Source organism: Crocuta crocuta, unplaced genomic scaffold (assembly GCF_008692635.1).
Source record: "Crocuta crocuta isolate KB4526 unplaced genomic scaffold, BGI_CrCroc_1.0 scaffold168, whole genome shotgun sequence".
Classification (NCBI taxonomy): Eukaryota; Metazoa; Chordata; class Mammalia; order Carnivora; family Hyaenidae; genus Crocuta; species Crocuta crocuta.
Window position 1 is genome coordinate 2,689,984 of NW_027532591.1, and position 23,841 is coordinate 2,713,824.

Here is a 23,841-nt window from a genome sequence, read left to right on the forward strand (position 1 = left end):
CACCTACTATGTTCAAGAAAGCAAACTTTTATAAACTAATTCTTGTGGGGAGAAGTGTTTGGTTTCCAAGGGGAGAAGTTGGTATACAAATTATTACAACAGAATAGAGATGTTGCCATGTCGGAGTAGGAATACCCATCATGTGTTTGTGTGTGTGCATGTGCATATTTGCAATTTATAAAAACAAATATTCAGGTTCAGATTTAAGAAAAGCTTGTTAAAATCATGAACCTCTTTATTCTAAAACACACTGAAGTGCCTTAAAATATAGCCATTATGTATAACTGTTTCCCCTTGGAAACTATATTCTAATTTTAAGTTTCCATCCCAAACTACCAAGAAAGCATGGTCACTGGGGATCCCTCATCCATGCCTGCTGGACAGGACTCTGAAGAAGTGGTAACACATGTCAGGGTGGTTGATCACCTGAGCATCAGGGAGCCAGGGACTTACTACAGTATATAAAATTTGGAGGCAGTCTTCACTTCATAATATCATCTGTTCTTTATTGATTTTATTTTTTATTGATGATTCAATAAACATAGCTTCAACGAATTAATGGTTTTATTTGACCAACTTGCTATAAAAATAAACCCATAAATTGAAAACAAAAATAAAGTTAAAAAAATTTTCTGTTCTGAAAATATTGTTGCTATGTTGCTGATAAAAGGAGATGTAGCTATTTGGGGGAAAAGGAGTAATAAGAGGACCTTATCTATTTCTGGGATGCAGATATGCATACACTTCACTCTAGGCTCCAGACTGGGTCCCCTGGGCCTCCCTAGCATGGTGGCTCTCTTAGTCCCCATGGAAATAGTGTTGGTATTTTTTGTGAATGTGTTTCATCTACATTTTTCCATGTGCATTTAAATATAGAACTCACCAATGTATGCCCACCATACATACAGGTTAAAACATAGAATTATTCCTCATTTTACTCTCCCCTCCCCCCTACTAATCATTTTTGAAAGAAATTTTGGGTTTTTATATTTTCTACCTTAGGATTTAATCCTCTCTAGAGTGTTTTTAAAGAGACTGCTTAGTCTACTTAGGGGGTGCACCTGAGTGGCTCAGTCGGTTAAGCGTCCAACTCTTGATTTCAGCTCAAGTCATGATCTCAGCGTTTGTGAGATCAAGGCCCATGTCAGGCTCTGTGCTGTCAGCGAGGAACCTGCTTGGGATTCTCTCTCTTCTTTCCCTCTGCCCCTCCCCTGACTTGTGCACGTGCTCTCTTTCTCCCTCTCTCTCTCAAAATAAATAAACATATTTTAAAAAGAGACTGCTTAGTTCCATCAAATATTTTTTATTAGACTTAACTGGACTCCTCCTATGTTGGCAAGAAGCACGTGAGGATGGCCGTTTGTGAATGAGGCTCAGCACAGGTAGTTTCATTATGCTGCCAGTTTATCTCCTGTCTTTGCTGTCACAGGCAATGCTCTCCACCTCCGTCCCCCTCTGCTTGAATGCAGTGTTCTGTTTCAGAGTTTGTACCTCATTATTTCAAATCAAGGAGAATCTCTAACCTTTCCCCCCCTCTTCCTTTGAAACAGTGTTCATCTGTTTTTAGTTTTTCCCCAAAGCACTTTCATTCCTGATGTTAAGTGCAGTCTCTCTCTAAACCTAGAACAGGTGATGACAGCACAGTTGTGCTAATTGCAGTCAACCTGAGGTGATGGTGGGTTTGGGACTGATACAGGCAGATGGGGAGGTATGACACCGCTTGCTGAGCAGGAGTCCTTTCCTTCACTTGACCTTCAGAACCTTCCTAGGACCTGAAGCAAGATTCTGAACCAAAGGTAAACTATAGAATGTAAAAATCATAGCCACTATATTTATGTTAGATTTCTGTAACTATATGGTAATTAGAAAGATATAGTGTATCAGGGAATGTGCACCACTGGTAGGCATGATCAATTTCGCCACATACATTCCATCAGCATGACAAATCATGAACCATTTGGGTTTAGGTTCAGTGTTTGCAGTTAAGTGGTGAGTGTTTTGTCTATATTTTTTCATATTTCATTTTATTTTTATACAAATTCAGTTTAGCTTGATAGATTGACTGTCTGACTTGTTTCCTAGAACTCATAGCTAAGGTTTATCATTGAGATTATTGCTTTAAAAATGTCCTTCAAAGCATCTCAACTTGGTGCATGACTGTATAAAATAAATAATTGTAAGAATATTTTAGTGCTGCAGTTTTTAGGGCTTCTCTTATTTACAAGGAAAACGGAACTGATAAATTTGAATGATGAAAATGGATTTAATTAGGTGAATTTAGCTGGGCTTGATGAGGTGGAGCCAAATTTAGGATAAATGATATTTTTAAACGAATGTCTCTTGTATTTTAGGATTTGCAGAAGTTTCTGAGAACATGTGGTAGGGTCTTGTAATTCACACACACCTCTATCTCACACTTTTACTCTCCTGCACACACACACACACACACACACACACACACACATACACGACACGCAGAAGGGGCCCAGCAGCTGGAGTGTGCTCAGCATTCTCTCTTCTTCCTTCAGTTACTAATTCTGCCTATAAAGGTTATATCTGGCCAAGTTTGCTCCTGTCTTTCCTGTTCTGACCCTGTTATTCCAAAACACAGAGGAATATTCTAATGGAAAATAGTCATTTTGGGTTTTCCATTTTGGGGACAAAAATGGGCACTGAGCCATTCCTCATGATTCTCTTTGCTTGTGTCCTATAAAGGATAACAAAGTCACCCATTTTCTGATCCAGAACCCAACTTGTTTTCCCAGGTTCCCTCCTACAACCAACACAAACACAGACATTTACCAGCAAAACAGAAGCTGTTAGAAAGATTTTTTGGCTGCTGAAATGGGCTCCTGTCACCAGGACATGGCAGGCTTTTTGCTGTATTGTCTCCCAGCCCTGGCCCGGGTACTCCAGAAAGAGCTTTATGTAATCAGTCTTCCCTGACATGTGACGTCCTGTCATTTTCCTCCCCTTCGGCTCCGCTCCCGCCCACAAATCAATAACTGCCTGGGAAGTTCAAGCTGGTTTTGCAGCCACCCTAAGCTCTATGTTTCTTAAAGGGTATGTCAAAAAATGTAAAGTTTCCTAATGATATTTCTGGCTGATGACACATGGCAGAGCTGATGGACTATTTATAATCAGTGGCACGATCGCAAGCACATTATTTTTATTTCACTTAGGGGGGAGCCCTGTCACTTGCTACCTCTCTTTGCAGACAAGTTGATGCCATCTCCACCTAAAGGAGCTAAATCCTCCTTGCAGAATGTGTTTGCACTCTCCCCTTTGTGTTAGGAGCTCCCCAGTTCTTTCTAATACAACCTTCCCCTTTTTCAGATTGTTCTCAGGTGGGGGGGGCGGGGAGGATAATGAGGGCAACCAATGATTTGTAGCAACTGCTTTAAATTCTGGTCATGCCTTCACTATAAATGTCTCAGTCTTTGCTGCTCAGATCCTGCTACATCCTTCTGAGTGTGGGCGTGGCTGGCATGACTGAGGCAGCAGACACCGCTACCGCATTCAGCGCTCGCCCCAGTTTTACAGGACTGAGCATAGCAGAGCTGTCTTTCGTTGAGCAGCTACTATATTCTAGGCAATGTACTTGGTAGTCATTTCGTACACAGTTTCTAATTAACCCTTTCAAACTTGTCTCTGGCAAGTGCTGTTATCTCCAGAGAAGACATGAGGGGTAGGGGTGGGAAACGGGACATCCAGTGGCTTCTCTCTACAGTCAAACAGCTGATAGGAAAAGCCCGTGACTCCAGTTCAGATCTAACAAAGCACACCTGCTCTTGTTCCACTACCTTCTCACCTCTTTCCAATTAAGTGGACACTTGTGTATGTGGATGTGCAGGGGCACTTACCCGTTCCCAATGTGGGCAGCTGCTGTGAGTTTATAGGTTGACCAAAGTGAGAGATGGAAGAATTGGAAACTTCACCTGGGGTAAACCCCAGTGTAAAAGAAACCATATATTGGAAGAGGGTTTTGACTCACTGCAATGAAAGTATTACTGCTATAAAGATACTGAGCTCTCTCTCTCTCTCTTTCTCTCTCTTTTTTTAAATGTTTCCACAGGACAGAGTTTAGGGTATGGATTCGTTAACTATATTGATCCAAAGGATGCAGAGAAAGCCATCAATACTTTAAATGGACTCAGACTCCAGACCAAAACCATAAAGGTAAGAAGTGATATGCTGACTCCTGATTGGGAGGCACTGGTTAAATTTCATTCCTTTGATCTCATAAATCCAGGCTATGAGGGAGCTGGAAGTGGTGTGCTTTATTTATGCAAAGGACATTTATCATCCACAGTGCTAAGTGGAGGGTGCAGATCATTACAAAGAATGAGATGCAGGCTAAGTAAAGGGAAGGGACGAGAGAGCAGATGGGGTGTCAGGGCCCACCAGGAAGGCCTGTGAGCCCAAGTCTGCATAGATGGCCAGAACTGAGCCATGGGAAGAAGCTGAGCCAGAGACGCTGTTCCACACAGAGGGAACAGCACATGAGAAGCTATGAAAATGAATGTAAACATTATGAGCGGGGAACAGCATATAGGATAGCATGGCCTAAATAGGGATGGGAGGTAGGCAGAGGCCTCGTGTGGCAGGCTGAAACAATTTGGCTTTACCTAACCAGGGACAGGACCCTCCTAACTGAGACCAGAAAAGTAAAAAAAAAAAAAAAAAAAAAAGTTATAAATAAACACTAGTAAAATAGGGATGGGGACTATCAAATTGTTAGGAGCATAATAAAGGAATGACAGAAAAAATAACGTTCGAGCAATTGGAAAATAATCAAAGCTATAGATAATATCTCAGGTGGGGTTGTTTTAAGTCGAAAAATAGAAACAGTTACCCAGAGCCTGCTTCTCCAGACAGAGGTTCTCTCGACTCTGTCGTCACTCTTTCGGTTCAGATTTCACCTTGTGGGGATCCTTCAGGAGGTGATGCTGTTTGCTTTGAGGGCCCCCTCTGACAGCCAGCGGTGGTCTCCTGGATGGAGTCTCCTCCTCCTCGGCCTCCCTTCCCCTTCTTCCCCCACCTCCAGGCAGCATTCTGCTTGGGGGCAGCTGCCAGCCCCTTAATGAGTCCCATCCTTCATAGCCTATTAAACCACAGGGAGGTGTCTCCTGGGCACTCTTATCCTCACGACAGCAGGTCTGACGCAAAGTAGGACAAAAGAGAACCTCTCCCAGAATGGAAATCTATAGATGGCACCAGCTCTCAGCGTATGAAAACACAAAAGCAGAACTTTTTAGTTCAACAGAGCTACTCTCCCAACATCAAGACTGACACAGGGACTATTGGTTTAAGACAATCTCAGCTAGGAAGTAATCAAAACAAAACAAAAACAAAAACCTTCTTTTTTTTTTTGGAATATATTATCTGATTGCGTTTCTTCCTTCCTTCTTCCTTTATTTTAAGCCGCTCTACTTTTGCAATTGAGTTTAGTTTATTTCCAAAGGTGATTGCTTTCTTGACCTCATACAGTCTGTGGTACACAAAGACCCCCAAATGGGCTTGATTCAGGCTGCCCCAGTCTCATCTTACAGTCAATCCCTACGAGTTATCTAATGGAGAAATAATTAAGAGTTGTTTAATTATTGGGTAGTCCTCTGAGAGGCAGGATTAATTTCTTCCAAAGGAAAAACATACCTATTTTTACGCTTTACGTGAAGATGGGATGCTCATGTCCCTGACTGTTTGATGAGGCCACACTAGGTTGAGAGCTGTATTTGTCGGTTTGATTGATTTTTCTGTGCTATCCAATTCAGCATTAGAATGTCAGACATTTACTCTTGCCTTGATGGACACCTTGACCTTGAACTGAGAAACATACTTTTTTTTTTTTCCTCTACAGTTTTCTTGAAACCCAAACCTTCCCAAGAGTTTAGGATCAAATCACCGGCCATCCATTTTACCTTTTTTTTTTTTTCTTTTTTAAATATTCCATGAAGCTGTTGGGTTTCTTGAAAGACTGATTGGACCCAGCTTTTCTGCTCTCAGAATGTGCCCCCTGATCCATCATGCCATCAGAAGCAGTGCTTTGTCTAAGTGTATCTTACAGACAAGGAACATTGATTATTTTCTTTCTGCAGGAAGGCAGTCTGCCTTCTTCTCTCCTCTCTATCCGCTGCCCCACCCCCTCACCCACCCTGTGCTCACCCTGCATCAAACTGCTGCCAACACATTTGCACCCAGCAGTAACGTGGGTTTCCGAAGCATTGTAGGATTCAAAATGCATGATGCCACGGCTGAATCAATAATTTCCATCCTCTACTACAAATGAAAATTTAATGTGCAAACCTAGGGATTTCAGCCCTTTCATTAAAGTAGTTTATTTGCCATACTAAAAATTAAGTTTGAGTGATAGGTTCCTTTATTAACTTTTCTTCCCTTTCCTAAAGGGACACAATGTTTAAGGTAAAAATCATATTAAAGGGGAGGGAAAAAAAGCCAACCCTTTTCATGTGCTGTTAATAGTCTCATCATTTATTAATTTTTTAAAATTGCTTTTCTGCCGTTCAGGCCACTGTTTACTTCTGCTTCAGTCTGCTTTGATAAGTGACATGAGATTTATCTCTTTGCTCTGACTCCCAAGAAGGAATACATAACTTGCATATCTGGAAAAAACAAGTATCTTCCTGGAAGCATGCTTTACAGAGATCACCCCAGAACTATCTAGTACATGTTTGCAAGATGTGGTCAAGTTTGTCCCTCCTCACATTTCTGAAGCATTTCTGGAGTGCTTTGTGCAAAACACTCCACTCTTTTTTTTAAATTTTTATTTAAATTTATTTATTTATTTTGAGAGAGAGAGAGAGAGGGAGAGGGAGAAAAGGAGAGAAAGAACCCCAAACAGGCTCTGCTCTGTCAGCACAGACTCCACTCGGGAGCTCAAACTGACAAACTGTGAGATCATGACCTGAGCCAAAACCAAGAGCCAGATGCTTAAGTGACTGAGCCACCCAGGCTCCCCAAAGCACTCTACTTCAAACGTAATGTATAACATAGCTGCATGCAAACCAAGAGTTAATTCCTAAATTGTTGTTGTTTTTTAATTCCTAAGTTTTAATGATTAACAGCTAGATTCAGGGTTCCATTCTGGAAAGCCCTGAGGGAAGGGTGGAGACTATAGTGAGGTGAAGAGCAATAAAAAGCCCAGGTACTCTTCGGCTACTGCTGATTGTTTAAGCCCAGATTGTTGCCAGATTTTCCAATTATTCAATAAAAAACGAAATCTAGAGGTTTTTTTATGCCAAATCTCTCAATTTGTAAAGGTTGGAAACCAACTTAAAAATTTTAAAGCATAGGTAGTCAGGTCAAACAAAACTTAATAGTTGACCTGTGGGCAAGCAGCTTGTGACTTCTGAAGTCAAATTTTAATACAATAAACACTGTTTTGCCTATTGGATGTGAATGATTCATTACTGGGCTCCTAGTGGTAGGTGCCCACAAATGATGGTTCCTGTTAACAACTATTCATTGTCCCTTTAGTAAGGTAGATGTAATGACTCTGTGCCAATACCAAGGAAATTATAGTAGTCTATAGCATGTAGTGATGTGTAGTATTATGTAGCATTACATAGTAATGCTACCTAATATTGAATATTTACTGTGTCCAACAGTATTCTAACCCCTTTACATGCTTGAGAGGATTTAATCCTTGAAACATCCCTAGGGCTAGATGCTTTACACACATTAACTCTACTTCTTAAGATAGCCCTATAGGAAGGTGCTATTCACTCCTTTGTTACAGAGGCCAGGCCTCTGTCCTGAAAGAGAATACAGTCTTGGCCTAGACACAGCATCAAAGCAAAGAACGTGATTTGTTAATTAAACCCCTATGAGTAGTATGGATGACTGCAGATAATGTGCCTATCTTGGTAAAACAAGTATATTTTTTGGAAGCATGTGTTACACTGATCTCCTAGGAACATCTAGTACATGTTTGCAGACATGACTACAGAGGAATTCTTTGGATTATAACCTGTTTAGTGGGAGGAAAGTGGCCAGGCTCAAAGATGAAGTGACCTGTCCAAAGGCACACGAGTGACCAGCAGCTGAGCTGAGCTAGCATCCAAAGGTCCTGTGAAGGACTCTGCCACAAGAGGAGATGCTTAATATGTGAGCATATGCTTGAAATAGTAATTATTATTTATTATAATTATACTACTAATAATAGTAATGCTACCTTATATTGAATATTTACTGTGTCCAACAGTACTGTAACCCCTTTACATGCTTGAGGATTGAATCCTTGGGGCTAGATGCTTTACACACATTAACTCTACTTCCTAAGATAGCCCTGTAAGAAGGTGCTATTCACTCCTTTGTACAGTTGAGAAAACTGAGGCCCAAAGAGGGTAGGAGACTTACCCAGGACCACACAGTTGGTCCTAGAGATTTGGAGTAAAGAAAGGTGTTTTAAAAATAACTATAGCAATAGGTTGTAAATGTTGGAAGGTCACACTGCCTGTTTGCTCAGCAGTACGTGCGTTCTATGAGACTGGGTCTGTATTTGGCTCTGCATGCATAGGTTATACTCCCTGGCATGGGAAGGAGATATAAAAAGCAAACAAATTGTGTGGTTCCTCCAGGTTCTTCAGTAAACAGACTTGTGGTTTGGGGCTTCTGCCATCAACCTGGGGACAGACCTGACTTCAAGTCATTTCTTCTTGAACCCCTGCTTTCCAGGCTCTGGGATTTAGGGAGATGGCAGTGCCCTGGGGTTTCTTCCATCCATGTGTGCTAGAGAGGCACGGGGCATAGACCATGGGCTTTCATGTCTAGCTTACCAGAACAGCCTGGCACTCTACTTGGGAAACTGGGTCTCTTCTCAGGATTTCAACCCTGAGCACAGTGGAGATGATTTTCCTGGTTGAGAGTTTTGGAAGTGCTTTTTCTCGAGCTTTTTTCCTCGTTGGTCTCCAACAGAGATCACGTTTGTCTCTGGGACACATTGGATGAAATGGCTGTGGGTTCTGGGAAATGATTCCTGGTACTCCTTGACCCCACAGGGGATGACTGTCCCAGTCCTGGGCCCTCTCCTTTCATCTTGGGTTCTGAAACAGCAGCTTCTGAGTTCACACTGTAATGTCCACCTCTTACTCAGAAGCACTCCATTGAATCCAGCTGTAGTGGTCCGGCTCTTTGTTGCATTAATTAGTAACAAAGAAAATTAGATGTCTTGTAGTATCTACCTTCAAAAGAGATATCTTTACAAAAAGTTGGATTGATACTCAAGTTACACTGAGAACCTTCAGTAAAAAGTGATCCCTAGTGCAATTTGAGGGTTTGGAATCACGCTCAGTAAACCTTTCAGAGTAGTGGGACACCAGTTTGGATTTTTAACCTGAGTTCGAGGAGCATAGGAGTAAAGAAGTGTTCACTGCTCTACTTCCGGCAGCTCCTGTCTCGTGGGGGGCACAGACATGCCGAGGATCTTCTCTAATGCACTGGGACGGGGAGCTCACGGGGCTGCAGGGCTGCGCATTGGTTTGGGGTGGAGGAGCAGGGAGCCGGAAGCTCTGTAGGGTTTGAGCAGGAGAGGGACTTGGTCAAAGTGAAGTTCCAAGAAGGCTCATCTGGTGACAGTGTGTCACCTGGGGTGTCAGATAGATGAAACCAGCGGCTTGCAGGCCGTGGTGGTACATTTCTGTCAGCCTGAGACACTGGTTTTTGTTAGCTCTTTAGGAGCTTTTTTTACTCATTTTAAAAGCAAGGCATGCTTATTTATAAATAATTTGGAAAATACATTATCATATAATGAAGGCAGTATCAACCATTCCCAACTCAATACTGTTAACGTTTTTATGTATTTCCTTCCTTTTCTCATTGTGTTACACATTTACAAATTATTTTATGTCTTGTCTTTTTCTAATAATTGCATTAAGCTATTACTCAAATTATAATAATATGACTTTAAAGAAAACATTCCCAGAGCACAGCTCTTGTGCAAACCGGAGGTGTGAGTGTTTCAGGACTGGAGCAGGGAGGAGGAGACAAAAGGCTGCTTCCGCCACTGGGAGTGAACCCAGGAGGGTTGGCACTCAGTCAGGAGAGGGGCTGTGAGAGTAAGAGGGAAGCTTTATCACAAGGCAGCAGCCCAGCTCCAGAGGGAGCAGGACTGAGAAAGAGAAGGTGTGTGAGTGAGGGCTTTTCAGAAGGGAAAAACTCCCCTTCTCTGGAAAGGAAAACAAACTGTGCTCCTGTCTTCCGGCCTCTCTGTGCCGTGATGCTGCTTAGCCATTTCTCTGTTCTCACTTGATTCTTCTAATAGCACTAACGCTGCCTCCAGGGGATCTTTCCACACTTGAGTTTTGCAGGTTGCAGTTGGCCCCTCCCGCTTCTTCCTCTTGCCAGGGGTCATCAGGGCGCTAAGCCTCTCTCCCTCACCCCGCAATCCACCTGCCTTGCTAAAGGCCTCTGTTCCGCTGAAGCATCTTTTCTTTGCACTCGGCATAAGCAATTATTTCTCCTATCACTGCTCGTAATGCTTCCCGGAGAGTTGGCAGATCATTTTTTGCTGACGGGTATCACCCCACCCAGAAATGATAGACTGCCTCCCTCAGTCTTATTAATAATAAAAAGGCATCTTTCTCTCCTCCCCCATTACAGCTATAGTAGAGCAGTGTGGGAGCACTTCCCTGCCAAGGTCAGCAGGGGAGGCTGGACACTGAATCCCCAAGGACCCAAGAGAGGGCACATAGCCACAGCAGTGGAAACTGCAGACTCGTTTACCCCAGTTGTACCAGGCTGCTCTTTCTCTCTGGCGAGAGCCTCTGTTCACCTGCTCTGCTTACTGATGCCCTGCTAACTTCATTTGAATAATTTCAGATACAGGTATAGGAGTTTGAGAGATAGAACTAGAGCTTCCCTGCTGTCTCTGCCCAGTAAAGCTGTTATGATTCCAGTATCTCTTGAAGGTCATCCACAGTGTCCTGGGTCTGGATTACAAAAGAAAATCAGACAGGCACAGGCTAAGAGGACATGTAAGTTTTCAGAAGTGTGTAGAATGGGGTTTGGGGGCTTTAGTTGTCTACAAGTGTGAAAGAAGCCAACAGTAAGATGTGAGCTGCTTTTAAAAAGCCAGTGAAGGGGCGCCTGGGTGGCTCAGTCAGTTAAGCGTCTGACTTCGGCTCAGGTCATGATCTCACGGTTCATGGTTTCGAGTCCCGCATTGGGCTCTGTGCTGATGGCTAGCTCAGAGCCTGGAGCCTGTTTCAGATTCTGTGTCTCCCTCTCTTTCTGACCCTCACCGTTCATGCTGTCTCTCTTTCTCTCTCTCTCTCTCTCTCTCTCAGAAATAAATAAAACATTAAAAAAAAAAAAAGCCAGTGCACCTCAGCTGTGTTAGGAGAATTGTAGATTCCAGGTCGCAGGAAGTAATGGTGCTTTCTTGTGCACTCTGGTCAACCTGTCCTTGGTGTCTGTGTCCCATTCTCAGCCTCATGTTGTAAAGAGACCTGACATTCTAAGGGTTGTCCAGAGGCAAATGAGGAAGATGGCAAAGATGCTGCCGTACTCATAGATTCACCGAAAGTGGTTGCTTTTTGTTCTCTAAGGGAAAAGAAGTCTGGAGTGACTCTGAAGCTCAATCCTGTATTTCAAGAATCTAGGAAGAGATCCTGTGCAGCTATCAGGGTAGAACATTTGTCTTGGATAGTAGTGAGTCTCCGTTACAGACATTCAAATGGAGTCATCAGGGATGATGTAGAAGAGATTCCTATACCAAACTGGAGTCTGATCTAAAGGTGCCTTTGAGCTTGAAAGTATTTCTGTGTGGTTCTTGGACTTCAACTGTTTTGTCATCATTAAATCTGAGTTTAATTAAAATTAAGTCAAATGAAAAGTTCAGTTCCTCAGTCATACCAGGTACATTTGAAGTGCTCTGTAGCCACATGAAGCTAGTGGCCACCATATCTAACAGCACAGATCTAGAACATTTTCATGATCCCGGAAGGTTTGATTAGACAGTGCTGGCCTAGGACATCAGTGTACCGTGGGAAATAAGGAGTCTCTTCTCTATGGCTATCATGAAGCCCCAGGGCAAATCAGCTGGTCTGTCAAAGATCATTGAGCCAATCCCTCTTCCCTTCCCTTTTGTTGTCCTTTCAAAAGAGCTCTGAGTTAAGATGAAGTGTCGGTCAAGTCCCAGCTCTGTCAAAAACTACCAGAATGACCTTGGGCAACTTACTTTACTTCTCTGGATGCATTTCCTCATCTGCAGAATGGTTCCTTCCAGCTGCAACACTCTAACTAATAAAATATTATAGAGTGATCTTGTCAGCTTGATAACTTTCCAGAGAAAGTAGCAGTTTGTGCCAAGCACACAGCTTTTATTTCACTGTCCACATTAGCCTGGCATAGTGGAAAGATCCCAGAACTTGGAGTCATATCCAGATTTGTCTTAGTTCAGCTATGTGACCTTGGACAAGTACTTGATCTCACTGAACCAGAGTTAGTCAGCTAGACAATGGCACAAATATCTCATGGGAAATCCTGGCTTATAGTGGGGTACTCAAGTAACGCTTCCCAGAACGATGACAAAAGTGAATAGGGTTGTCCCTAAGGTGAAAATTACATGACAGGGAAAGACTTTTTCCCTCTGCATGTTTCAGAGATGTACATGCTTCAAAGATGCATAAAAAAGTAAAGAAAGAGTCTGAGTCTTACTAAGCCTCAGGCAGCATATATGGAGGCATTGTATCGTAGGAAGTATTATGGAGCTCCCAGGTGGCTACAGTAATCTTCTCAGACTTTCATATAGCAAGAATTAGGAGCTGCAGTTTAGTGAGAAGACTGAGTGTCTTAAGATCTGAGTCTGAGACCAGCTGTTCCACTAACCAGGCCATGAAAACTTTAGCACATCTCTACCTTCTGGGGGTGACTAGATGGACAGCAATATCCTTGTACTAAGTAAACCCCCTTGGAATTTAATGGACTTTGTTAAAGTTGTAGGCATATGAATATATCACCACACCATTTTTTTATAGAAATATTTCTCCTGCCTGCTGTATGCCAGATACTCTCATGATATTCTTGGATACTCTTAAACTGCATAATGGGAGGCACTGTGATAGCTGCTGACACTGAACTGTGTATCATCTGTGGGGTTTAAGGAGACAGCAGTCATTTGTGCCTGGGTCTCAAAGAGAAGGCAGCATTCAGGCTGGGTCTATAGGGATGAGCAGAAGTTCATTTTGACGTGATGATGAACAAATAGCAAGAATAAAGATAGAGAAGTAGAAACTCTAAGTGCATATTCTGAAAACTGACCTTTTAAAACTTGAACTGAAACATAGGGTACATGGACAGCTAGCAGGAGATGAGAAGTTGGCCCAGATCACAGAGGGCCTCGAATGCTCGACTTAGGGATTTGAACATCCATCACAAGTTGTTGGAGAACCATTGAAGGCTTTGGGCAGGGAGAAGTGGCACGATCAGAGCTCATTAGAAACATTACCATCAGGTCTTGTCCCTGATAAAAGAGTATCATGTATCAGGTGCGGGAAGTATGAGTAGTGGGGCCACATAAGCAGACACCTGTTCTGCCTGTGGGCAGGTCTGCAGCCATAGGCACAGGGAAAGCCGATCCTCATAATCAAAGCTGTTGTTTGTAGGAGCCAGCTGGCTGCTTCTCTGCCTGCTCCTGGAGGTGGGAATCAGAGGTACCTGCAAGGGTTTGCTCCTAGAAGGCCCTGGCAGCACCAGTCTGTTCTCTGCTGCCATCCTTCTGGTCTCTTTGGAATGAATATCCCCCAGGGATCTGTAAGCTCTGGGGAGTTTGTGCTCACTCAGAGAGTAGGGTGTTACAACATATTGGGGAAAATCTGCAGCCTGATCTTTTGAAATGATTGGTCTCTCTGTGTGTTTCCTCTGCCAGACTAATAGTCCTAATGTCAGGGATGGCTGTTTTCATCTCTGTACCACTACTGTTTCACATAAGGCCATAGCAATTATGCTACGGTGTTTACTGAGCACTTCCTATATGCCCGGCTTAGTGCCTAGTAGTCTTATATGTATTAGCTTGTTTAATGCTGCAAGAGCTCTGTTAGAAAGCTTCTAAACTATGTTATCCAAGTGATATTGCTCAGAAAGGTTAAGTGACTTGCCGCAAGCTTACACAGATAGTAAGTGGTCAGGATTTAAATTCATATCTTTCTAGCCCCAAAGCCTTTGTTCTTAACCTTTTTCTCTTTTCCTTTGTTCTTAACCTTTTTCTCTTTTCCATTCCAGAGTAGATGCTCAATGTCAGTTAAAGTAACATAAACAAGAACTTCCTTGAAATGGCCTGTCACAAAATACAGTTTCCTGATGCTCTAACTTGTACCTTTCAGTGAGAGAAACCCACAGGATAAGGGGTAATGAAAACAGGAAGGATGTTCCTAGAGTGTGGAGCTAGAGTAGAAATGGGAGAAGGATGGAAGCTCTAGAAGTGACAGGTTTGAACTCAGTTGAAGGATGAACTTGCCAATAGTCAGTGATGGCCAGTGATGGGACAGAGCACCTCATGAAGTAGTGAGCCTCCCATGTAATGTGTAAGGTGGGTGGCCAGCTGTTTGGGATCTCAGCCAGAACTTTTGAGGCCACTTCTGCCACCAGGTTGCTGAGAAGCAGATTTCAAGGATAGTGCTTTCTGCTGGGATCACCAATGGCCCTTGTCACCTTTATTTCCATGTACCATGAACCACAGCTATAGAGATTAGCAGTTTTGTGAATAGAATGCCTAGGTCATGAAAGCATCCAGTCAATGATAGAGATCTTTATTATGATTTGAAGGGACCTAACAAGTGATGCCCTTGTTTTCCACATCCTGTAAAAACACTGTAAACCAGTTGAGAGATAAGACAAAAGAGAAAAGCATATTGAATCCTAAGGTCACCTTCAGTACAGATTATGTCCTGGATGGAGTTTCTGAACACAGTGGGCTTCTTAACACAGAACCCCACACTTTGACAGACTGACATACCATATTACAGGTGCTATGGACTCCTCGGCCTCCCCATATGAGAGCAGAGCCTGCTCCCATGGAACAGAGCCTGGAACAGAAATTGCACTTCCAGCTGGCATCTGGCTGCCAGAAAGGAGGAAGCAGACAGCGGCTGAGGCTCCTGTGCCCGTTGCCAGTATTGAAGCCTGTTCAGAGTGGTCACTGTACTTCCTCTGCAGAGGAGGGGGTGAGGGGGTACCAAGAGGCCTAGACTGCCTCCCCAGAGGGGGGGGGGGGGGCCNTGGGAGTTGAGTAACCCCTTGCCAGGAACAGCCCTCTGAACTGCACTCTTCATTTAATTCCCCCTTCCTCACTGGACCACAGAGTCCTTGAAGCACCCAGCATGGCCCGGCAGACAGGAAGTGTTCAGAAAGAAGAGGAATGAATGAACTCGCATCTTCTAACTTTTTTTTTAATTTTTTAAAAAAATTTTTAATGTTTATTTAATGCCAGTACTTTTTAAAGGAGCACCTTTCAAAAGCAGAGAAGGATGCCTTTTCTTACCATCCTCCCAGCACCCCAAACCAAGCCTTTATCATGCTTTCCAAGTCCTGTCCCTTTTCTGTACCACAGCAGGTTAGACAAGAGGCAAGGTATTGCCAGAGAATTCAGGAAACATTTTACCCCAGGCCGTGCTGTTGCTCCCACCCTGCCCAGGCCAACCCCCATGGCTGTGAATAGGTGAAGGGAGCTGTGAGAGTGCTGTGTGGGAAGGCGCAGCCTCCAGCCGCAGTCCTGCTCCCCCATCTGTGATGAATGACAATGCTTGGTGCACCACCTTGGTGAGAATCACTGACGGCAGCCTTGTGAAGTCACATTGGAAAATGGGAAGTACTTTATTTTGTGGGTATGGAAAGTACCTTGTGCTAGAGGAAATTCATGGCAGTGAAGTGGTAAAGGATCACCCAGACCCCACCAGGCTGACAGAGGAGGAAAGTGGTGCCTCTATACGTGCTCACTGGTGGTATCCCAGATGTTTGCTTGTATGGTAAAATTAAAAGGTGTGTCCCACTGGGTGCTAGAGTCCCACACTGCCCACAAAAGCTTGTAGTATTCATTGTGTAATAATAATATAATAGTATTTACTAAATATCTACTCAATTGTAAGACTGTACAACCCATGTTAAATCTATTATCTCAGTTCTTTCCAATAACTTCTTCAAAGGAGAATTGTCCGCCTTTATACCAGTAGAGAAACTGAGATTTATCAAGATTGAATTACTTGCCCAAGGTCACATAGCTAGTGAGTGCTGGAGCCAGCCCACAGTCAGAGCTCGTAAACTCCACACTGTACTGTCTTGCAGAGGGTCAGGGTTACCATGAGGCTGCAGGGATGGGGAGTTTGGAGGGACTGCATATCTTTTGTCAAGGTTATTTGTAAAGTCACCTGCCTCCAGGCCATCCTAACCCAGAGAGAGGAGCGGCCTCCATCATATTCCCAGCTCTTTCTGAGCTCCAGAGCAAGATCACTGCCAGCCTAGAGATGCCAGTCTTGTCTTCCGAGATTCTGGGTGAATGAAGTGAGCAGGATCCTGAGGGGCTGAGGCATGGGATTCTTTAGGGCGCTACCATTAGCATTGGAAGCCCTGGGCTCTAGGCCACTAGTTTATTGGGGTTAACAAACCAGCAATGGCTGGCTGTCTGCAGGGGCTCAAAGTGGATATTTTTTGAGAAATGTTTCAGCCTAACAAAAGACCGGACACCTATAGTGACTCAGGATTTCATAAATGTATGAGAACACTTGAAAAGTACAAACACCAGGATGAGCATTTGGATATTAAATGTAGGGAGATCCTTTTTATGTCATTTTTGCCCACACCTACTTCTACAGATTTTCTAAATGGAAGACTAGGAAAACAAGAGACTTAAGTTCCAAATAGAGGAGAAAAACTAAGCAAGAGTTAGGTTTGGTGAATTATCAAGGTGCTACTGTTCACCTTTGGGACTTGTTACTGCTCTGTGCCACTAATTCTCTCTGGATGAAATTCTGTCTCTGTCAGAATCATCTTTTGAGGAAACTGGTTCTGTCATTGACTTTCCAATGTCTACCCCTTTTCCCCAGTAGGTCTGTCCTAAGCCTGTTCCCCTCTCTACCCCAGCTCTGGCTGCCCAGACCATTGGGTATCAAGATCATTATTATCCATTGTACATTTATTTATTGAGTGTCAATCAGGCACTGCACTAAGCCCCTGACCTTCATCGTCTTATTTGTCCTCACACCAGAGGAGGGCTATCATTAGGCCACCATTCCCTGACTCCACCACACACCCATATCAGCTCTATCTTCTTCCTGGCCCTTATAACCCTTAACTAAAAGGGATATTAGTCTCCACTTCACTGTGTTCCAGTCCCAGCTATATAACACTGGAATAGCACACATCTTAGGGCATTGTGATTATTGGTCCATATGTGTACCATTCTTCCATTCAACTCATGTTTTTTGGGTACCTCCTGTATGTTGTCTGTTGTCCCCACTGGACTTGGAAATCCTTTATGGCAAGAGACCACTCCATATTCTTTCTTGTAGTGCATCCCCGGCACACAGCACTGTGCCTGGATCATAGTAGATCCTTGGGAAATGTTTGCCAAGAGAAAGCTTCCAGGTGATATCTAGTCTTAGAACAGTCTTCTTTCAGTCCTTCCAACCCCAGACACTGGGAAATAGGAAACCTTCCCTTAGCTCTTACCTTAGTAGGGAAACACAGCTATGCTTCTAGATGCTTAACTCTTGGTGATCCCCCTAAGTGGAAGAATCCAAGCTGCAGTTAACCCCAGAGTCATTAATGCCCACATCATTCATTGTGTTCTATGGGTATGTTCACTTATTCTTTCACTAGATGTTGAGCATTCTGCAGGTATCAGGCTCTGTGCTGGGAGCTAGAACCACTAAGATGAATAAGATACACACACACACACACACACACACACACACCACACACACACACCACACACACACACACAGACACACACACACAAATCATGACCTCAAGGAGATCAGCAGACTTGACAGAGAGATGGTGAATCAAGGTCAGAATGGGTTAAGTACCGTGGGTACAGTTCACTGAAGAACACTGCTAGGGGGCTTTTTAGGAGGAGATAAATGGGGGAAACCTGTCTAGAGAAGATGGCATTGGATATGGGCCTTAAAGAAAAATAGAATTAGGGCTGACAAAGTAGGTGGGAAAATTTCCCCCACAAGACAAAGAAGTAAGAGGGTGTGTTTTGCGGGAGCACAAATGTCATTCAGGTAGTTAATTTGTCAATAATTGGCAGGGGTGAGACGGGGTAACTCTCATTTTTATGAATGTATCACTACAATGTTTTTATTTCCTTGTCCCTACTATTCCCTTCTCATGTCTAAAAAATAGTTCTGCTAGATTATAATCTGAAAGACCTTGTTCTGTAAAGGATGGGGGAAGGGGAGCCTTGAGTGGCATGGTGCTCTGTCCAAGCAGTCCCCATGAGATTCTTGGTCCTTCAGCCCCCACCCCCCAGGGACTCCACGTAAAGGTCTCTTTGCCTGTCAGCCCTATGCTGGAAAAGAGCCTACAGAGGCCACCCCTGAGTTTCTAGAAGAGGTAGATGTTGCAGATAGGCTGCCTTGCTCCATCAGCAGGAGGAAACCAGCGAGGCAGATTAGTCACTCACATCATTTTATCTGTTGAGTCAACATCTATTTTTAGATGTAGAACCCATAAAGGTACCCAGCATCTCTGTCATGGAAAGGGAGAGAGCGCCAAGGGTGCAGGGGTCTGCTCATCCTTCATTCCTCTTTGCTCAGTCCACTGCCAGACCCTTTCTCAGATGCAAGGTCTCCTTCACTGCTGCCAAGGGTTCAGTTTAACATGTACAATTTCTTTTATACACATGCTTTTGTGGGTGCACTACACACATGCCCGCACGCACGCACGCACGCACATGCACACTCACTCACCCCCAGAGTCTTAGCAGATCCTGTAAATTGGTTATATGGATTAAATAAGACTCCCAACTGAAAAATGCTAAGGCATATAGGTCCCTTCCTGTCCAACATTGTCAGATGTGCTCTGAAATGACTGTTTTCATCATCTATTCTGAGCCATAACCGCCCCAGAAATAGCTTTAGCAGGAAAGTGCTTTTGTTAGACTAGCTGTAAATTATATTTCAAATGTCTGATGTTGTTTTCTTAAAAAATAAATAAATAAGTAAATGAAAGTCTAAAATTAATGACTGCTGGGGTTTGCTTTGCTTATGTGTACTGCTACAGATTTGGCTTCTTGCAGATGGAATTTCAGATCTGTTTACACTTCTGTGTTAGCTTTTTGGGGGAAAAAAAGCAGTTGAGAGATCTGGGAGGACAAATTTACAAAGTCGAACTTATTATAACCATCCGCGAGGCTCGCTTCCTTCTTCCATTGCCCTCTCCCTCCCTCCTTTCCCTTCTGCCCTCCTTTCCTTGATTGTGGTTTTATCTGCTCCTCCTCAGCGTTAGAAGGCACCCAGTTCTTGCAGATGTTATGACAAGGTCACGTATCCAGTTTCACGAGCAGATGTTCATGAAGCCCCATTTCACAGCACTTTGTCATTCAGCGAGAGCAGACCTTGTGGGAACAGATTGGAACAACACAAAGGATGGGACAGAAAAAGTCTTGCCGAGAACCTGATCCCTTTAATATGTTGAAGACTAAGGACTTGGGGGTGGGGAGGGTGGCAAGGAGAAAAATCTGCAGAGCAGAATTTCATGGAGGGTTTTTTTATTTTTTGGTTTATTCAAAGATTATTATGTGTTGGATACAGTAAATCATCTATACACCCACATCCAGGAGGTAAATCTTCAGAGCTCCATGCGTGGGTCGTTCTGCATTTAACAGCTGCCATACAGTAGCTATTTTGTTCTGCACTTAGAGACCCTTATCTGTGCATTTGTTTTAAGTTTTCGTCAATTCTCCTTTTGTTCCTCTGTTGCCGTTCTCCTGATTCATATTCCGATTACAAGAGTAGCTAAGAATCTGAACTACTGAGCTATTTCAACTGACACCATGAGTTCCAATGATAGACGAGGGGCTGTCATCTCAGTTGTTGACTCAGTCTCTACTCAGAGGGTGTTACCTATAATGGATTTAGCTCCTCTTGCCTTTTCCTAGGTCTCATATGCCCGTCCGAGCTCTGCCTCAATCAGGGATGCTAACCTCTACGTTAGCGGCCTTCCCAAAACCATGACCCAGAAGGAACTGGAGCAGCTTTTCTCGCAATATGGCCGTATCATCACCTCTCGAATCCTGGTTGATCAAGTCACAGGTTAAGTGTTTCTTTGTCATTTCTTTCCTTGTGTCTCAGTGCCACAGCCAGCGCCCTGTGACCCATAGGAGCAAGAGAGATAATGGTTACATAGGGTAAAAGATATGGGTCATGCACAGACAGATTTTTGACATAAGAGAAAGACTTCTTATCAGTCAAATGCCCATATTTAAAATGGGCCATCTTAGGAGGTAGATCGCCCATCATGGGAACTGTTCCAGCAGCAGCTAAACTACTTGGCAGGGCTGTAAAGAAGATTCAGGCATCAGGTTGTGTGTGGGACTGAATGACCTTCAAAGTCTCTTTCAACCCTTGAGCAAGTAACATTACTTTTGTGTGTGAAAAGAACCTGTGTTAGGGCTCCGGCTCCAATGATAGCATTATAGACTAGAAGGAACCTCATGCTGCCTCATTTCACACATGAAAAAAGAGAGGTCCTAAGTGGGGGATCTGACTTCTGCCCAGCTAGTTAGTGGCAGTGCAGGGACATGAACCCAGGGCCCGGTACTGTGGTACTTTGTCCATAATAAAGAAAGGCATCCACCACCTCTCAGTAAGAAATGTAAGGTACCTTGGGTTGCATTTTTAAGGACAAAATGTTTTCACCTACTCTCCATTTGATCCCATTTTAAAACACCCCCTGAGAGTAGGTCACCACATGTTTATCATTCAACTCATGCAGTAGACCCTTACTGAAGCCAGCTCTGCCCCCAGACACTATGCAGAGGTACAGTGGGGACCGGGGATGAAGGAGGCACAGCCCTGCCCTTGCAGTACTCCATTATGATGAGCACTTGCTAGAGGCTGTCCAGTGTACCACAGGAGCTCAGGAGAAGGTGTGCTATGCCTGGGGAGATTGCTGTGAAGGGACCATGAAGGAGGTGATGTTTGAGCAGGATTTTGGAGGATGACTTGAAATTATCTGGCACAAAGAGGGATAGAGAATTCTAGGTGAATATGATGTATCCTATAGAATTGGTGGATAGGACATATCATGAGGCATGGAGTCGAGGAAGAACACAACCTGCTCAAGGAATATGTGGTGGTTTGAGGCTTACCGGGATTTGGGACCACATCATCAGGGGCACTAAATGCCATGCTAAGAAAGTCTACCTTCATCTGTATGCAACATGGAGCCACAGGAGGATTTTTGTGTGGGTTTTGTTTGTTATTCTGTATGTGGAGTGGGAGGCAATGAGGAACAGGTACCATGCACAAGGTAAAAATTTGAAAAGTTACAAAAAATGTATAAAAGATGCTTTTAAAGGGTGTAATGTGGTCAGAGTTTGTTTGTCAAACAGATTACATGGTTGCTAGGTGCAGAGGGCCCATTGGAGGACTAGAAACAGGACAGTGGGTGATGGGTAATAGCAACTAGAGGGAGAGGAGAACTGAGCAGTCCAGTGGTAGAGGCTGGAATGGACAGATGTGAGAGGTGCCTGTGTTCTCTGGGTGGGAGGCACCTGTCTAGAGCCATGATGGCAGAAATGCAGGCAGATGCATTTTGATGGATGAGAAAGATTCTGGGATTCACAGCCCTGACCCCACACGTGGGCCGACTCCCCACAGAAGATCCATGGGGCCCGGCCCATCTCTTCCCGGAGATATTTACCAGTGTGCTTTTTTCACTCTTTATGAAGGCTCTTTCTCTTTCCCCAGGAGTGTCCAGAGGGGTGGGATTCATTCGGTTTGATAAGAGAATCGAGGCAGAAGAAGCCATCAAAGGGCTGAATGGCCAGAAGCCCAGCGGTGCTACCGAACCGATTACTGTGAAGTTTGCCAACAACCCAAGCCAGAAGTCCAGCCAGGCCCTACTCTCCCAGCTCTACCAGTCCCCCAACCGGCGCTACCCTGGCCCGCTTCACCACCAGGCCCAGAGGTTCAGGTAGGCATACCCGTGGGGAAAAGAACCCTACTCCACGAATACAGAGCGGGGTGGGGGCCAGGGAAACCCACATCCCAGAAAGATGGGGCAAGTGTAAGAACCTCCACCCCCAGGAGCCACTGTGTGAAGCTCCCTACTGAACCTCAGTCTCCACTACTGTTAAATGGGATGGTCTGACCAGATGCTCTTCCAAGCCCCCTTTCAACTTACGACCGTGGCTGTGGTTAAACTTCAGATTCTTAGATTAAAACACAACGTCTACATTTCACCAAACAAGAAGGTTCTGTTTCAACAAGAGTTAAATCACAAATAAGTGACCAAATTCAGCAGCTTAGACTTAAGGCTGAGGGAGTGGCTTTTAACAAAGTCAAAGAAAAGTGTAGGCCAGGAGACAGAACCTTGCCAAGGTGGGTGGTTTGGTCTCCCCCTCTTTCTTCTTCAGGTAACTCTGTTGGGTTAGGGAAGGAACATGTACTCCCTTTTGTGTTAATTTCACTCTGACTGTTAAGTGAGTAGATTCTGGGATGACAAGAAGGAAGATTTTGTATGAGCCTTATTAGTGTTTCCTTCAGGTACCAAACCCTCCCAGTGCAATGGGGCACTCCCCTTCTCCTGGGACATTTCTGAAAGGCAGGTTTCACTCTGTGAAGGTAGTCTGACCTCAACTGCCTTTATTGTACACAAGTTAAGAATATTCCTGACCTACCTGTAAGAATTCTAAATAATGATTTTATTCCACCCATGTCCCAATTTCCCTTTAATGAAAGAGTTTTTCTCCTTTTCACACATCACATGGGAAGGAAGTAGGCCCTCCCATCTGGCTGTGAAGAGGAGGAAAATCAGCCTTAGTAGTGCCCTCCTGTGCCCTGGGAATTTGAAATGGTTAATGACTTCATGAGGAGTCCAAGTCATCTAATTTTTATTTTGTGTGAGAACACATGCAGTATTTATGTAAAAAGCCTTTCCAGCAGGCTTCTAATGGTGGAAACTATGGTTACTACTGCCCCATGGTGTGAATAGCTTGTCCCCAAGTAAAATACTGACCATGAGGGAGATTATAACATAATGGCAGTTTGCTGGGAGGAGCTTTCAGGTTGTAAATAGTAAGCTCATTGTAAAAAAATCTTAACCCCCAAACTCCTCCTTCCCCCGCAAAAAAAATGTGTGTGGTAAGAAGATTTAGTTAATGTAGCTAGACTAAGAGAAAAGATTTATTCTGATAATGCATTGTGCATGCACGTGTATTCCTTTTATTCACAAGTTTAATTGCAATAAAAGGTGAATTGTAATAAAAGGTGAACAACTTAAGAAGCTGCCCCCTTTTAACAGTCTCACACACAATATAAAATGAAATCCACACAAATGTTCTAAGAGGAGGGGGGAGTGGGATTAATTCAGACCTTGAAAGAAAAGGAGCTTCATTAGACACTTGCTTTAAAATCCAGCATTGACCTGAACACGGATTACTCATAGTTGAAGGCAGAAAAGGGGGAAACGACCAATGGATAGACTTCTAAGCATTGGGGAAAGTTGTCGAGCTTTTCTTCTTTGAAAATGGAGCATTCTTATTAATAGTTCCATTGAGCGATCTTGCCATCTGTGAGGCATTAACCCAGAGACCCTCCTTCTCTTTGCAGGCTGGACAATTTGCTTAATATGGCCTATGGCGTAAAGAGGTAATTA

At 43.8% G+C, this 23,841-nt stretch overlaps 1 protein-coding gene across 3 annotated transcripts in view; it reads left to right on the forward strand.

Annotated features, from left to right (window-relative positions):
• ELAVL4 (ELAV like RNA binding protein 4) overlaps nucleotides 1–23,841 on the forward strand; it is an 89,788-nt gene that overhangs the window by 60,174 nt on the left and 5,773 nt on the right. For all 3 annotated transcript variants that reach the window (XM_077779762.1, XM_077779761.1, XM_077779763.1), the window contains exons 3-6: nucleotides 4,076–4,179; nucleotides 20,120–20,273; nucleotides 21,933–22,158; nucleotides 23,796–23,834. In XM_077779762.1, the coding sequence (XP_077635888.1) occupies nucleotides 4,076–4,179; nucleotides 20,120–20,273; nucleotides 21,933–22,158; nucleotides 23,796–23,834 (523 nt within the window). The remainder of the gene's footprint in view (nucleotides 1–4,075; nucleotides 4,180–20,119; nucleotides 20,274–21,932; nucleotides 22,159–23,795; nucleotides 23,835–23,841) is intronic.